The sequence below is a fragment of the Balaenoptera physalus genome, assembly GCF_965194825.1.
Source record: "Balaenoptera physalus genome assembly, chromosome: 14".
Classification (NCBI taxonomy): domain Eukaryota; kingdom Metazoa; phylum Chordata; class Mammalia; order Artiodactyla; family Balaenopteridae; genus Balaenoptera; species Balaenoptera physalus.
The window spans coordinates 83,159,288-83,177,689 of NC_138893.1; the positions used below are offsets into that span (position 1 = coordinate 83,159,288).

General features: G+C 36.0%; 1 protein-coding gene and 2 long non-coding RNA genes across 4 annotated transcripts in view; 2 read left to right on the forward strand and 1 right to left on the reverse strand.

Annotated features, from left to right (window-relative positions):
* Window positions 1-18,402, forward strand: part of LOC309642871 — a 367,193-nt gene that overhangs the window by 240,719 nt on the left and 108,072 nt on the right. The gene's annotated exons all lie outside the window — the stretch shown is intronic.
* The window catches only part of LOC309642866, a 242,639-nt gene that overhangs the window by 193,814 nt on the left and 30,423 nt on the right, over window positions 1-18,402 (forward strand). The gene's annotated exons all lie outside the window — the stretch shown is intronic.
* Window positions 1-18,402, reverse strand: part of VCL (vinculin) — a 97,091-nt gene that overhangs the window by 54,811 nt on the left and 23,878 nt on the right. For both annotated transcript variants that reach the window (XM_082424922.1, XM_082424921.1), the window contains exon 2: window positions 11,220-11,290. In XM_082424922.1, coding sequence (XP_082281048.1) covers window positions 11,220-11,290 — 71 coding nt within the window. The remainder of the gene's footprint in view (window positions 1-11,219; window positions 11,291-18,402) is intronic.

The following is an 18,402-nucleotide window of genomic DNA, read 5'->3' on the forward strand; positions in this document are numbered from 1 at the left end:
TGCCAGAGCCCAGAGATAACTGAAAGGGAAGCAGCATGTCGGGGATGGGAAGGTTCGAAGTGTCACTGCTGCCCAAGCTACATCCTCCTCAAGTCTTGGTGGCAGCTTATTTGAAAGGCAGAGTATGAGTCACAACCTTTGAATCCTTTAAAGCCTGAATGACTAGTCCTAGTCTTTCTCCCCACCTTCTTTTACCCCTTGTTCAAATCTAGCATCTGTGAAGGGAGAAGAGATTCTGATCCTGCAAGTTTCAATCAAGAACTCTGCTACCTACAGGTCTATCAGCTCCCCTGGTCCTTCCTCCATCTCATGCTGCGGTTACAGCAGAAACAGATAAACATATAAGCAAGTGTGTCTTACAGATACTAGTAGTTTTCAAATGTATGTTGATGCTGTCGTGATGAATAAAATAAAAATCTATTTTAAAACATTACAAATTCATTGTGACTTTCATTCTTATACATTCTTAATCAACTAATAATAAAAAGTCTCACCATTATTATTTGAAGGTCCTTATGCTGAAAAAAGTTGACAATCACTGTTCTACAGCAGAATGTAATGAATGAGCTAGAGGTGTAAATACCTAAACACAAAGTGAAGTGGAATAGACACACAATAAGAGAATATTTTTACTTATGAAGAAAATTGACAAAAACTAGGATGTGGTTTAAAAAAAAAAAAAGAACAAAATCTGGAGATAAAAGTCAACAGTAGGCTTAACATCCGTCAGCAATCATCCTAAAACAAGATAATAACAAAATAATTAAGAGAATTTAGGATCCAAGAGAATCATAAGCTTGTAACCACTTATAATATTGCTTTGAAATATATAAAGTTAAAACTGACAATTATGAGGGAAATTGACAAATCTACAACTATTATAGATTTCAACAGACCTCAATCATAAACAGTTTATGATTTATAGTAAGACTATAAAAGTCTGATCAATAATACTTATATGTTGACCTAATTGATAAAAAGAGAACCCTATACCCAAGCAGAAGAGAATACACTTTCTTTTTAAGCACACACACTACACTTACCAACACTGACCACTTATTATGTCACAGAATAATTTCGAAGAATTGATAACATACCAACCAAGACTTCTGGGCACAAAGCAATTAAATTAGAAATATAACAATTAAAAGATATAGGCATACCTCATTTTATTGCACTTCACTTCATTGCACTTAGCAGATGCTGTGTTTTTTACTGTGTTTATACTGTGTTTTTACAATTAGAAGGTTTGTGGCCCCTGTGTTGAACAAGACTACAGGCATCGTTTTCCCAACATCATTTGCTCACTTCATGTCTCTGTGTCACATTTTGGTAATTCTCACAATATTTCAAAATTTTTCATTGTTATGATATTTGTCATGGTGACCTGTGATGTTATTACTGTAATTGTTTTGGCATTTTTTAGCAATAAAATATTTTTAAATTAAGGTATGTACATTGTTTTTTTAGACATATGCTATTGCACACTTAACAGACTACAGTGTAGTATAAACAACTTTTATATGCACTGGGAAACCAAAAAATTCATGTGACTTGTTTTATTGCGAATATTGTGGTAATCTGGAACTGAACACGCAACATCTCTGAAGTATGCCTGTAGTAAAAAGAATCTTTAAATGTACTACTAAATAATGCACATGGGTAAGAGGAATTCACACCAAAATTACAAAATATTTAGGGCTGAACAACTATTAAAGTACCTATACGGCTGTTTCTAAACTTGTAGTCAGAGCAAAATTGAGAGCCCAAAATATTATATTTATTTAAAAACAAGAAATACCAAACATAAAGATAGAAATATGGAAAATAAGATATTCAAATAATAAACTTAACAAAATAAATAATGAACCTAAGAACAGAATTTAATGAAATAGATCTTTGGGGAAAAAACTAATAAAACATAAATCCCCCATAAGAGTGATAAGAAAAGAAAAAGGCAGAAATAGATAATACTGAACAAAAAAGGATAGAGGAAATGCATAATTTCTTAGAAAAGTATCAGATTATCAAAGTTGACTCAAAATGAATTTAAAACCTGAATTAGATAATAAAAGGAATCTGAAAGAGTAATCAAATTACTTCCTCTAAAGGACACCAGACCCAGAGAAAGTTTTAGATGCAAGTTTTGCCCAACTTTCAAGAACAGACAATCCTTTTCTTATATAAAATGTTTCAAAGACTAGAAATCTTACTTTATGAAACTAAAATAACCTTGATAACAGAATAAGAAACAGAATAAGAAAATTAAAGATCAAGATCCCTCATGAACAAAGAAGCAAAATCTTTTTAAAACATTAAAGTTGAATTTACCATTGTATTTTCTTTTCTAAATCACTACTACATAGGGTTTATCTTAGAAATGCGTAGATGGGGGAACTCAACGCTTTGACTGCCGGGGCCAGGGGTTCGATCCCTGGTCGGGGAACTAAGATCCCGCAAGCTGTGCAGTGTGGCCGAAAAAAAAAAAAAAAAAGAAAGAAAGAAATGCATAGACGGTTCACCATCAGAAAAGTTGATACTTATGGAGTAGACCAGAGACCATCTTATAGAGGAAAGGATAAAAACTGCATGATTATCTCAACAGATACAGAAAAATTATTAAATAAAAACAAGCAATCGTGATTTTTTTTTTTACAAGGTCTTACTACAGGAGACAATAAATGAGAGGAAATTTTTCTATGAAAAAGCTTAAAAAGTAACTGAGCTTATTTGGAGAAAATGATTGAGAAAAAAGATTGAGAAGCTCAAGAAGAAAGCTAATTTTCACCAAATATCTTTTTTTTCAGGTACTTTCACATACATTATCTCACTCATTTAAGCCCCACAATAACTATTACATTATGAGAAGAGATTCTTATAAGGAAGGGTGAGAAAGAGTCTTAGCATACTGGATTGAGTACAAGCCTGGGTGTCAGATAGTTTAGGGTTTGAATCTTACCTCTGACATTTATGTACTAGGTAACTTTCAACAAGTTACTGTGAGCTTCTCTGACTCTCAGCTTCCTCATCTGCAAGATGAGGTGCATTAAAAAACACAATATAAAGTACCCAGCTCATAAAAGGTACTCAAGAAATAGAGCTATTTTTATAAGGCTCTTTTGCTTCTATTAAGGAAAGAACAATAAAGATTTTAAATAGAGGTAGGAAAAAAAAACTTAAACCTTGAGAACTTCTTAATTTGAGATTGGACCTATATAGTCAAGGTAATCATTAAGGGAATACTAGTGTCGAATTACTTTTAGTGTTTCTGTTTGTATTTGCAGGGTAGGGGTGGGGCAGCCAATGGCCTCAATTCATCTATAAAATAAAGTAGTTGGATTAAATAATCTCTATGATTCTTTTTAACTTTAAAATATTATGACTTTAACTTCTTTATAGCTTAAGGGGGTGTAAGACACTGCAGTACATCACAAATTACATCCATAAAATTCCTTCTTTGGAAATACTCAGGAAAACTGTAAATCGTTATCCTCTAAGAGTGGTATAAAGTTAGTAGTGCCTGGAAAGAGAGGGGTGGACCACCTGACTTCTTGGAAGTCAGATTATGGAAAGAACATGGACTTGGACGCCACGAGACCACCAACAGGTAACACGTTCTGCCACTTACATGCTGAGCAAACTTGGGTGAGTTAAAGTTTGTCAAACCTCAGTTTTCTTATCTGTAAGATGAATGTATTAATACCTTGAAGTTGATGTTCTCAGAATTACATGAGAAAATAAAAACATGTAAGTACCTCTCCCAATAATACATACTCAATAAATGTGAGTTCCCTCAGCCCCTTGAGTTCCCTTCAATCACGTGACTGATCACTCTGTTGACAATGGAAACCAAAGTATTACATGTTTAAAGTATTATTTGCTTACTTCTTAATCATGAAGTGTATACAAAGTAAAATAAGGGTTAAATCCCTGCCAAGTTGTTTAGAACTCTTCCACAAGTTAATAAAATACCCAGAGTTCATTATTGAGAAGACTCAAAACTTAAATCATTTTTGCTTGAGAAAGTGAAAAATAGTAGTACTCAACTATGTTTAATGTGGCAAGTTCAAAGGTGAACTATTTAAAGTTTGAGTGCTTGCTCTAGGTCAAAAGTGCAACAAGTCAGCTGACAGATGTGAATAATTATCGCATAGTTACTTGGTCATCTATGTTAAGTAACAAAAATCTTCTCTTAAAGTAGCAATGGAAGGATCACTAAAAACTCAAAGTTTAAAAACCAAAAATTAGAATCACACATTAGCCCCAGAGAAGCACAGTGCATGCTCAAAGAATTAATACTTTAAAAAGATATTCTGGCCACTTTCACCAAAAAGTGTTTGAAAATTCAAATTTCATCACGAATTATTCTCAGTGTTCAAAATCAAAAGGAAAGAAAAAAGCTAAATATGAGGGCTTATGATCTAAAAATATGACACTACCACTTTAAGTCAAAAGAAATCTAAATTAAGTGTAAGCATGTTTAAATCCTTTTCAAATTTCTTCTTTGTACATGAATATCAGTCAAGGTAAAACTGTACAAATACAGACCATAATTGTGCTTAACTAATAAAGTTTAAGGGTTAAAACATGGCAATTTCCTAGGAAATATGATTAATGGCAATCACATAGATTGCCACTACATACACCCTTTCACAAAGTATTTTAGGAACATTCTTTTATTCAATAGGCTTAGACATTACAATATGTTTCAAAAATAGTCCAAACTGGTGAATCAATCCAAGTTTTGAGGATTTCAAGCAGACTGTTCAGAGCAGCACTGAGACAGAGTGGCGACACTTCACAGTTCTAAAATGAAACTATTTGCCTGCCAACAGACAAAGCGCATTATGCCCTTTTTAAGGAGTTCATACCAGGAGACCACCTCACAAGTGACACCTTTTGATACATTCAGATACTGAACACCCCTGGATATGGGTCAAGAACTGCCTTCCTTATCCATTTCTGCTCCATTGCAGAAATAAGAATGAAATTCCACTGTATACTGCAATAGCAGTTTTTCCGAGGCTAATAAAATAAGTTTGCCACAAACATTTTTTACCTATTAAGAAATCAGCTTGAAGCAAATCCCTGCTGACAGGAAATGAATCTGGTCAGTTTGACACACAGCTTACGCTCCTTCACTAGCACCTATTATTCATCCTGTATTGGCTATGACTCTTCCTGAAAAACCACCTTCATCTTGTCATTCGAGTTACTGCTCAAGAAGTGCAAAGCTTCCCTACCACCCAATTCCAAATTCCTCTGCCTGGCTTTCAAGGGCTTCATCACCTGACCCAACTACCTAAGCTTAGTTCCTACCACCCCCACCATGACTGTTCCTCTCCTCAAAGCCCCCATGACTGACCCATGCTGCTCATTCCACCTGGAGTATTTTCCTTTCTTCCCACACCTGTCCCCACTTCCAGTACTTTCCTTTTTCCCTACATCTGTCCTCCCAAGTCCCACTTCCTACATGAGCCTCTTTCTACTATTCCTACCTACAATGATAGCACTCCTTCTCTGAATTCCTATTATAAAGTCAGTCTGTTTTACAGCTCTTCAATTTGAAATTTCTTAAAGCACTTTCTTAAAAATCTCTCTGTAGCAGCAGTTCACCTTAGTGCCTCCATGATACACAGAAGAATAAAACTCTCAATATATGACCTACCCCTTTGGGTGTACCTACGATTATGCACAATTTCCAGCCACAACAGCGATATTTCCACTAATTTCTCCTGCACTAAAGAAAGCATAATAAAAAGCCAGTGAATATATTATATTTCAATAAAAGTTAAAACGAAAAAACCAAAACCTAGTGAGTGGGAATGAGAGGAATGTTATTATTCAGGTGATCTTGAATATGCTCAATTTACTTTTTTTTTTTTTTAAATAAAGCATTTGCAAACTTTGGCACTTTATTACTATTAATAAATAACTTGTAATAACATCTTACAAGTGATCATTCATAATAAGAACGATTAAAAACTGCTATTCTATGTAGCACTTAGCATGCTAGACACATAGAAAGCAATCAATAAATATTCTATTAACCAATTAGTGTGTCTAGCCCATTAATCAATCGCACGTAACTATTACAGCTGCTGCAGCTGCCTGATGATAATGATTAATGACGATGACACAAAGTACAAACACAAAGAACAGTAGCTGAATCTCCTGCGGACAGTCTCTAAAGGAACAAATGACTTCTTATAGGGTGAGTCTAACCACTATTTTAACAGTACAGCATGACCGTGGCACTGCTGAAGTCTATAAAGATCACAGCAGTTTCTGTGGCAATCATCACGCAACCCTACACCTCTTGTGCAACACTGTGGCTATTAATGCAATCTGGTAAAATTAGCAAATTGTAAACTCTATTTGCCAGTGCAGTCAGGGATCAGATAACTTTTGCTCCACCCAAGAGAAAGCCTTCCTGTGACAATGCAAATCTTGTTCTATATTAAAATGGCCCTCACTTTTACAGTAAGGAATTGCCCAAGCATTGGAGTCCCTCATCAACAGTTACAACCCAAATGTATGATCTTTAACTGATATTAAACCATTCTCCAACATTGCAACATGCCCTTAATTGCCAGTCACACAAATAGACTATGGTTTGATTTTGAGACCCCCCCCAAATCCTGAAAATGTCAAAAATTCTGAAAATGACATATCCTTCCCTGAAAAATCTCTAAATCTACATCAGATTGCTTATGTATAAATCCATCTATAGATCAACAGTCTTCTGTTTTCTCTAGCCCTGACATTCTAACATTCTAGGAATAGAGATTGATCTAAGAATAAATTTTTAAACTTATTTTTTAGCGTTGTCAAAGCAGACACTATTTAGAAGTCCTTGTGAAAGTAGAGACAGCAGAAGCAGCAGTCTGTCATGCCCTGGAAACTTCCAAACATCAACCAAACAGCCCAAAAGAATGTCCTACTCAACAGTTCCAAGGATGTCATTAATTGCTTCCATCTGTTTCCCTCTCTGTCCCTTCCCCATCCTAGTGAAGTTATTTTTTGCTTCATTTTGCATTCTAAAGAAAAGCATAAAGAGCCTTCATGTTTTAAACTGCAGAATACTTATTTGTCCCCCAAATTTGTTTGATAACCACAGCCATATTGTTTTTGTACTCCAGGCTATTTTCAGGTAACATTTCAGAGTGTGGCATATTAAGTCGTGTACTTTTTAAACACTGCTCAGTAAATATTTCAGTTGCTCATAACACAATGTTTTTTCCCTGACTCCTCAAGGTGACCAGGGTCTCCCCGCATGGCATGATAAAGGTTAAAAACCTCTGGATATGGTTAAAAACCATATCCATTGATGATCCTTACCTAAATCAGTGGTTTCATTAAACATTGCATAATCACGACTTTCTAATTCTGTCATTTATTCCACTTTTATTGGTTAGAATTTCCCCCATCAACTAGAGCTATTAGGTTACTGTGAAATAAAGTATGCCTAAGAGAGAAAGGATAGTTACAATTTTTTTTTCTTCTGATGAGAACTTTTAAGATCTACTCTCAGCAACCTTCAAATATATAATACAGTATTATTAACTATATTCACCATGCTGTACATTATACCTTCATGACTTATTTATAACTGCAAGTTTGTACTTTTTGACTCCCTTCCCCATCTTGCACAGCCCCCCACCGCCCCACCTCTGGCAACCACCCACCTGTTCTCTGTACCTATGAATTCATTTTTTAAAATATTCTACATATAAATCATATAGTATTTGTCTTTCTCTGACTTATTTCACTTAGCATAATGCCCTCAGGGTCCATCCATGTTGTTACAAACAGCAGGATTTCCTTCTTTTCTGTGGCTGAATAATATATTATATATATATATCACATCTTTATCAATTCACCCATTGATGGACACAGGTTGTTTCCATATCTTGACTATTGTAAATAATGCTGCAATCAACATGGGGTGCAGATATTTTTTTCAAGATAAGTGATTTTATTTCCTTAAGATAAATACCCAGGGACTTCCCTGGTGGTGCAGTGGTTAAGAATCCACCTGCCAATGCAGGGGACACAGGTTTGAGGCCTGGTTCAGGAGGATCCCACATGCCGCGGAGCAACTAAGCCCGTGCGCCACAACTACTGAGCCTGCGCTCTAGAGCCCACAAGCCACAACTATGGAGCCCGAGGGCCACAAATACTGAAGCCCCCGCACCTAGAGCCCGTGCTCCGCAACAAAAGAAGCCACTGCAATAAGCCCACGCACCGCAACGAAGAGTAGCCCCTGCTCGCCGCAACTAGAGAAAGCCCGCACGCAGCAACAAAGACCCAACACAGCCAAAAATAAAAAAATAAAATTTAAAAATTAAAAAAAAAAAAGATAAATACCCAGAAGTGGAATTGCTGGATCATGTGATATATCTATTTTAATTTTTTGAGGAACCTCTGGAAAGATAGGACAAATGCCTCTTTTCTTTAAATTTCCCATTACCAGAGTAAGGGGCTGGTGTCCTAGTTACCACCAAGGGTGATCAATGAAGTTTTGTTTTGTTTTAAAGTTACCCACTTTTCTGAAAATATCATCACAACTCGCGTACTCTTTAATTTTTCTAAGTCCCCAAGGAAGCCTGTGAGAGAGCACATAGCATATTTCAAAGGTATATCTCTGGGAATAAGCAGAAATGAGTTTCCTGAAGAAATTCATTTACCAAATGATATTCATAGGCTTGAATGTGAAGGGTTAAAAGGAACTTTTTATAGGGTCATCAAGTCCAACTTCCCCGATATATTTTTTTTAACAGCTTTGTTGGAGTAGAATTGCTTTACAATGGTGTGTTAGTTTCTGCTTTATAACAAAGTGAATCAGCTATACATATACATACTTCCCTGATACTGAATCTCCCTATACACTATCTCACCACGCTCTGTACCTTCCAGGGGGTGAGGAGCAAATGGGTACAAGCTAGAGCTGTGTTTTTTTGTTTTTTTTTTTTTAAAGCTCTTTGAAAACTAACTTTTTTTTTTTTTGGCTGTGGGTCTTCGTTTCTGTGCGAGGGCTTTCTCTAGTTGCGGCGAGCGGGGGCCACTCTTCATCGCGGTGCGCGGGCCTGTCACTATCGCGGCCTCTCTTGTTGCGGAGCACAGGCTCCAGACGCGCAGGCTCAGTAGCTGTGGCTCACAGACCCAGTTGCTCCGCGGCATGTGGGATCTTCCCAGACCAGGGCTCAAACCCGTGTCCCCTGCGTTGGCAGGCAGATTCTCAACCACTGCACCACCAGGGAAGCCCTAGAGCTGTGTTTTTAATGTACAGTAAATGCAAGTTTAATTATACTATGTTTAACTGACAGCATAGGACTCTTAATATTACCATGCTGATGAAATGGCACGTAAACAAAGTAGGCTCGTACTGGTTAGAGCTGGAAGAAACCCAGGATGCCACCAAGTCCAAAGAGGGCAAGTTTAAAAAGAGACTCCCACAAAACAGACTCTGCAAAAAACAGATGCTTCTGGTACCTTACTTCCTGACATATGAACATTTTGCAGAATTAACAGAAACATAGTTCTGTAGAAGCACCCACTAAAGTAAGTTAGAAATAAGAAGATACCAATATGGGTGAAATTCTCATCTGTTCAATGAAAATAATAGACCATAAGGAGGATAAAAATAAAGGAACACTTTTTGCTTTATTTTAAATTGTGATATATAACATACATACAGAAAATTGCACAAAACATATGTATAATATAATGAGTGATTATAAAACCACCACTCACGTAACTGAACAGTTAAATCAAGAAATAGAACATTATTACCACTTTAGAAGCCCCTGCATGCCTCTCCCTGAGTACAGCCCTCTTCCTTCCTCCCGGAGATACCACTACCCAGACTTCTGTGTTCATTACTTCCTTATTCGTCTTTATCTTTTTACCTTATAAATAGGCATCCCTAAACAACAGTTTATTTCTACATGTTTTAGAACTTTAAATAAATGGAACCTACCTACATATCTATATCTCTATCATTCACTTCCCTTAATTATTTTTCAGATTCATTCATTCTTTTTTTAATTCATAAAATTAACCATTTTAAAATGAAATACTCTCATTCCTTTTTATTACTGATTAATATTCCAATTGATGACTATACCATGATCGTTTTTATCCATTCTACTGTAGACAGACCAGTGGTATCATCATGAGCAATGTTGATACCAGTATTTTTGTATATGGATCCTAGTGTACATGGGCATAAGTTTCTTTAGGGAATATACTGGGAGGCAGTGAAATTGCCTATCTTCCACTTTACTAATGCCCAACTGTTTCCCAAAGTGGCTGCACCAATTCACATTCCCAGCAGCAGTGTCCCAATTGCTCCACATCCACACCAACAACTGACATTATCAGACTTCTTAATTTAGGAGCTTATAATAGAACAATTTGCACTTCTCTGATGACTACTGAGATAGAGCACCTTCTCACAGGTTTACTGGCCATTTGGATTTCCTCTCTTTTGAAGTGCCTATTCAAATTCTTTGCCCTTGTTTTGTAAAACTGAATAGACTTATCTCTTTCTTATTGACTTGTAGAGGTTCTACCTTTTTTTTTTTTTTTTTTTTGTCTTATGCATCAGGCTTTACTTTTACTTAGGACTTGACTGCCATAAAAAACAAAGTCATTAATCAAAGACAACATAATCAAGAACCTGAGAAGCTTTAACTAATCAAAAGTTAGCATCTCTAAAAAAAAAAAAAAAAAAAAAAAAAAAAAGTTAGCATCTCTGCTTACTTTATATAGGATAGGCCAAAATGTCTGGAAATTATTTGTAGGAGTATTAAGTGATATGTAAATCTAACTTAAATTTAAAACGCTACTGAAATATGTAACAAAACACATTTTTTTTTTTAAGTTTGTATCCACTGTTATCTCCAAGCAAAGGTATTTAGTACACAATCCAGACTCATGCATGCTAAGGTCAGAATGTTTCTGAATCCTTTCCATTCTGAAAAACAAAATTCAGAAGTCATAGTTTGATCAAAAATTATGTCAAAAATGCCTAACACCAATGAATAAAATCAACAGTAGGAAATTTGACTGTTGAAAAATGAAAAATTGAAATTTCAACTGTAAACAGAGCTTTATATTTTAAAAAAAAAAAATTGCTCCTACAGTCAGTATTATTCCTTTCCTAACAAGAGGATTATCCTGCTTAGCAATAGAACAATGTTTTAATTACTTACTTAATAAATGCTGGTGGCATATCTCTCTTCAAAATCTGATCCTCAGTGGTCTGAACGGTCTCTTTTCCAACCTACAGGGAAAAAAGATTCACAATTCAAATTTAAATTCTCAGACTTTTAAAACTATTATTTAAACATATTTGAAACATATACATTACATATACTCTATCATTGAAAATGATAGATTTGAAGAAAATTTCTGGATTTTTTGAAATTATTAAGATTGCTCCCACATATGCTTCCATAATACACCTGGATAACAATATAGAGTACAAATATAATGTATTAACCCTGTTCCAGAGTAATTAATTTGAAGGCATCATTGAGCACAGTGAGAAAAAAAAAATTCATCATTGAGAATATATATGTTTGTGTGTATTTATGTTTAATGACAAACTGCTACACCTCTGAAAGAGTACATGAAGTACATGAATCCAGTTAGGTAGGCTAAAATGTCTATTCAGAAAAAAATGGACATTACTGGAACTGGGAAAATATGTGAAACAATCATAACTCTGAAACTAGAAACCAAACATGAAAGTACACAGCTTCACTAGTAATCAACATGATGTTTTCCCTAATCATAGAGCAACTTAAAAAGAAATAATATATAATGTTAAATGTTGCAATGGAATAGTATTACACCCTGCTGGTAGCGATGTAAACTGGTATATTCTCTTTGGAAAATCATTTGTTAGTATGTGTTAACAGACAAAAACGTCCTATCTAGGAATTCCACTTATGAGAATATACCCTATAAGCAATAATACCAAGTGTGGTAACCACAATATTTACAAAAATATTCACTATCATGTTAGTTAAAAAAGCAAAAACATTTTCAAAATAACTTATCCAACAATGAGGAACAGTTAAGTAAATTAAGATATATCTTTAGACTTAGTACTACGGAGCCATTAAAACAATGGTTATAAAGACTCAGCACTATGGGAAAATGTTTATGACATTATACTTCATTTAAAAGGAGGAATAAAAAATAATAAATACACTATGATTACAACAAACCCAAAACTCATTATGTACATGGCAAAATACGGAAAGAATATAAAACAAAATGTGTTTATTAATGTTTGCAAAATTTTGAGTGAATTTGTATCTGTATTTCCTGTTTTCTAATTTTCTGAAATAAGAATATATAATTTTTGTAATTTAAAATGTAATATTAAAATGTTACTCTCGGTTACTTAAGTGTAATTATTTCCTACCTAAAAATTTTATTAATTATCTGTCATTTTATATAAATCTTCCCCAAAAGTAATGGCCAAAAATTTTAAAAACATATCAAAATACTGCCACACTAACCAGATTTTGTGCATGTACACATGTATTTATTATACCACAAATGGTACACATACTCACTTTCTTTAAAGTCATTCCTATGTAGGGCCTGGATGTCAATTTTTCTTTAACTATATCATATATTACAAAGCACTCTAAAAGAAGTAAACTTTAATATAAGGAATAGTGAAATTCACCCTTTTATCAATATAAAGCTATTTAGGAATATTAAATCATAAATATAAACCACATTTTAATGCAGAAATCTGTGAAATTTTTAAAATCCAGAATGGAAAGTATCTCAATCCTATTACTCAACTGCTTAACTTTTATTGAGTTTAAAGAAGAAAAACGAGTTTAAAAAATTCCTAAATGCACAGTAAAGCAGCTAAAGCAAATATCACAATAAACTATTCTCAGGGAATACCAGTCAGGCATGAGTTAATAAATACAAGTTTTTTCTCTCAAGTTAATAGCTCAGAAAAAAGCAAGACACATATACCACTGTGTAATAGCCAGTGCTTTTGTAGACAATAGACTGTCTGTATCATAATAAAACCCTTTCAAATCAGCAGCTGGTTCTCTAGAGTTCCTCAGATCAAAACATGACAGAATATTTCCAGATGTATTGTTCACCATAGTTTCTAACAAAAATCAGCCATTCAAAAAGCTGTGGGCCATGACTTCATGAAGGAAAAGATGAAGTGCAGCAACAAAGTCACTAGTTCATACTAAGCATAAAGGGTCTAGAAGGATATTCACACTTAGAGCAATGGCAATTCCTTTTATTTTACACCCCATGTGTACATACATAGAGAGAGCCAAAGAGAGACAGGGTCAGAGAGAAAGAGAGAGAGTGAGCAAGCCAGGGGAGTGGGGAGAATTCCTCTTATATCTGCTTTAGAAAGTATTCAGTTATTCAGTGTTATTAAACATTTATTGAATGCAACTACATGTGCCAGTCACTGTTCCAGGTACTTTAGACAGAGCGGGAGTAAAAATAAGTTTCCTTCCCTCATGGAAGTTATATTCCAGTGGGAGTAGAGAGAGAGCACACAAGTAAATAAATAAATAAACAAAATCATTCCAGGTAATAGTGTAATAGTAAAGATGACGCTACAAAGAGTACGGGGTAGGAGTAGAGGGAGCCTACTTTGAAAAGTGTGGACAGGGCTTCCCTGGTGGCGCAATGGTTAAGAATCCACTTGCCAGTGCAGGGGACACAGGTTCGAGCCCTGGTCCGGGAAGATCCCACATGCCGCGGAGCAACTAAGCCCGTGCACCACAACTACTAAGCCTGCGCTCTAGAGCTCATGAGCCACAACTACTGAGCCCATGTGCCACAACTACTGAAGCCCACATGCCTAGAGCCCGTGCTCCGCAACAAGAGACGCCACAGCAATGAAAAGCCCGCGCACCCCAACAAAGAGTAGCCCCCGCTCACCACAACTAGAGAAAGCCCGTTGCACAGCAACAAGGACCCAATGTAGCCAAAAATAAAAATAAATTAAATACATTTTTTTAAAAACTCAATAGTGATAAAACAAACAATCATTAAAAAAAAAAAAAAACAGTGGACAAAGAAGTAACATTGGAGCTGAGATTCTGAAGCTGAAAAGGAACCACTCATGCAAGAGCTGGGAAAGAACAATCAAGAGAGAGAAGCAAGAAAAAGGTCCAAAGGCAGGAAACTTTGGGTATACTAAAGGAGCCTTAAGGAGGCCAGAGTGGCTGAAGCTCAGTGAGGTGGGGAGGTGTGGTGATGAGGTTGGGTAAGAAGGCAAGGGTCAGATCACAAAAGAGCCTTTTAGGCCAAGTTAAGGTGTCTTGAATCTTTCCTAAGTACAACAGGAAGCAGAAGTGCTAAACAAGAGACTGACATGATTTTTTTTTTTTTAAAGGTCATTTTGCCTGTTATAAAGAGAAGTGATCTTAGCAAGCAAGGAGAAGCAGAGTGACCAGTTAGGAGGCTACCGTAGTCATCCAGGGGAATGATGGTAGTGACTCAAAACAAGACGCGAAAGTGGACATGGAGAATTAGTTCTTTTGGAGGAAGAGCTAATGGGACTTGCTCTTGGAATGGGTGAAGCAGGGGTTGGGGAGTGGACTGAGGGAAAGAAAAATTTTAAATAACACATAGATCAATTAAGTAAAATGTCTTCAAAAGCAGCAATGCTAAAACGCTGATGTATAGCAAAGATTTAACATGAAAGGATAAAACAATCATGAGTAAACCAGGCAAAACCACTGAAACAGTTTTTCAATAGCAACTATTCTGACCCCAGTAGAGGTAATTACTAAAGAATGAATTCTATTCAAATTTCTATTTTAGGTCTCTTTTGTAAAGGTAGGGGGTAGGTGAGGAAACAGAAATAGACAATAAAAACATACTCAAGGGCTACTTATTTTAAAACTATTTTTAAGTATTTAAGTGATGGGAACTAAATGTGATTTATTATTCTAAGCTGCATTCATAACTGCAGTGATAGTATCTATAATCACTTTGATCTTCAATACACTCAGCCTATAATTAGGTTACACACAATGAATGGTCCTGTTTTTAAGGCATAACACATAAAACGTGACTATGTAGAATGAATGCCATTTTTACCTGGGGAATTGATTTTTGGCCATGCTGTCCAATAGAACTTTCTGTTATGATGGAAATGTTCTATTTATGTTCTATTTAATTTGTGCTATCCAATACAGTAGCCATTAGCCACTTGTGGCTACTGAGCACTTGAAATATGGCTAGTGCAACTGAAAAACTGAATTATTACTTTTATTTAATTTTAATTAATTTTAATCTTTTTTATTAACACTATTTTTTAAACAGCCATTTTAGCTTTACAGCAAAATTGAGAAGATACAGAGATTTCCCATATACTCCCCGCCCCCATACCAATAGCCTCCCCCATTATCAATGCCCCCCACCAGAGTGGTACATTTGTTACAACTGATGAACCTACCATTGACACATCATAATCACCCCCAAATTCATAGTTTACATTACATTCCACTCTTGGTGTTGCACATTCTATGGGTTTGGACACATGTATAATGACAGGTATCCGTGATCATGGTATGACACAGGGTTTTGCCCTAAAAATCCTGTGCTCTGCCTATTCATCCCTCCACCCCAAACCTCTGAAAACCACTGATCTTTTTACTGTCTCCACAGTTTTGCCTCTTCCTGAACATCATATAGTTAGAATCATACAGTATATAGCCTTTTCAGGTCGTCTTCTTTCATTTAATTTGAATTTAAATTCCACACGTGCCTACCATACTGGACAGCTCAGGTCTATGGGACTTGCACTGTCTCCTAAAACTGGTCTTCCTGCCTCCAGACTTCCTTCTTCTAATTCACTCGTCACATGGCTGCTAGATTAACCTTGATTTTTACCTTTGCTACGTGGTGTCTTCAGAGAAGAAGGGAGCTGGGCCTAGAGAGACAGCAGTTGCCACATGGAGGAGAGAGGGATCAGACAGCCCAAGCACAAAGAAGAGCACAGGTCAAGCCTCAAATGGGTTTGAGCACACGGTTGACTAGACAAGAAGAACAGGCTGGTGTGCCTTCAGCAAAGGAAATGAGGCTAGAAAGGAAAGCTGGAGTCAGCCTGGGAAGGGCTTTGTGTGCCAAGGGAAGGCAGAGAGGATTGCGTAACGTAACCTGCCCATTTATTCAAAGGCTGTCATCCTTTGTTCTAGATCTAGATCTTTTCAATTCAGTGTTCTATTGCTGTATCAAGTGTCAAGTCAAGAACTTCCAAAGAAGCCAGTTTCTAAAGATATGCAGGACCAGAAAGGCATCTTCTATGTGTAAACAGCTGGCAAAACCTATTGAGGAGAGCTGGAGACAAAACTTCCCGTTTTTTAAGCCATCGACCAGATGACAGGAAATGCGCTTTCCTCCTCTCTCCCCACACTATCAAAACAAAAAGTTTCTACAGCAGCCATCTTTTCCAAATAAAAAGAGTAGAGCAATTCAGAAAGGGATTCACAAAATGCTCTTTGTTAACTAGCAGGAATCTTCACGGCTTGTGGTAAAACATTATTCCTGGAGGTCAACCTTAGTATGGGGAAGCATATGCCTAGTACAGGCCACAACTTTGCAAACAAGCGGGAAGTGATCAACTTGACAAATGCTTCTTGAACCTGTGCAGCACCAGGTCATCAAAATTCTTGGCTAGTTAAGCCAAATGTTTTTGCTACATACATGTTAAGAGCACATGTATGGGAATTTGGTGACTTGATTTCTAGTTCCAGCTTAGCTAATAAACGGCTATGTAATCTCAAATAAATCATTTGATTACTCAATTATTTCTTCTGTACTACGTGATCTCATTGGGGGTCTTCTTACTTGTCTACTGTGTGTTGGCCAAACTCCCTTTTAGCTCTCTGATGAAGAAAACTTACTTTTAAATTTATATTTTCTACCTTAAGTCCTCATTTTCTACCTCAAATTCTTTTGCAGAACAAGGTATAAAACAATTAATAAATACAAAATTTAAAAGCTCTCACTTCCTACACATTTTATCTGTATGTTTTATGAGTGTGAGATTAAACTAAAGTAGATGCCTGATTTTTTTAACCTTAAAATAAGTCTTATTCCTTCTGAAAAAAAGACCTATATGTTAAAGGGCTTAAAAAAAAAAAAAAAAAACCCAGAGAAAAGAATGACAAATAGGTCTTAGTTATAGTCTTAAGTTCTCAGAAGGTTTTCCAGGTCAGCATTTAACAACAACCCTTTCAAAGTAATCTAACTTTACAGTAAATACATTTTATTGCTTCCAAACTTTATTCCATTGCTGAAACTCAGATTTGTTGGTTCTATTCACTGTTAAAATTATATCTTTTATTTTCTTCTTCAGAGAACTGCTTCTAACTCCTGAGGCCCAATTCCATTCAATTCAATAAACAGGCAGTAAGTGCCAACTATGTGTCTGCTAGGTGCTGGGAAGAGAATGAGATAAGAAATAAAGCATCCTTAGACATACGAACTGAAATAATGGTAGTGAATGAGTAAAAGGCCTGGGGGCATTTTTAGGGGGCTTGGCAGGAAGATGTTTCTTCTGAAGAGCTCTTACTTCGTTCTGTAGTTAATTTAAATATCTTTTGTTCACTACATGACTTTAGTTCAAAATTCTATGTGAGAGGCCTTTTGTCTTCTGCTGTTGTTATTACTCCTTTTATCACAATCTACTCCGATTTGGTTCAGTAATTCAGTAGAGAGATTTGGTTTCTTTCCAGCAAAAAAAAAAAAAAAACCTTGGCTGGTTCAAGTCACTACCCAGACTAAAAAATATGTTAATGTAGATGTCTCCCTTAGCTAGACTAAGTATAAGAAAACAGGAAGACAAAACACAGCAGGGAGGACTTGTGTTAGCGATTTGTACAGTATAAGTGGTAACTATAGAGCATTATGTTAAAAAGGTGGCAGGGAGATGGTAATCAACAGAAGTTGCTAATGTATTTAGACAAGAAGATACAAATGATGAAAATGTAAGCCTAACTTAAAGTTACAGTAGGCCAAGCCAAGCTATGGGGTCAACTGACTGACCAACTGATTATGACCAGACAAGGGAGTGTGCATCCATCTGCCTATTAGTTTGGCTCAAATCAGTGTTTCTTATGGCATAAGTATCAATCTATTATACTGAACAGCCATTCTGATAGGCAGCTGTGTCCAGTACCATGCGTGGGTCATACAAGGATAATAATAATGTATGTGACCCAACATCAGCAACACTTTTGGTTGTTTTCCTGCAGTGCTTGGTGATGGACTTGTGATCTATCCACCCCCTCACTGGTACCTTTTGTATCATTCACAGAGGACACACCAGAGCCAAGTGTTTAAAAAAGCCATATATACCAGAAAAACCAG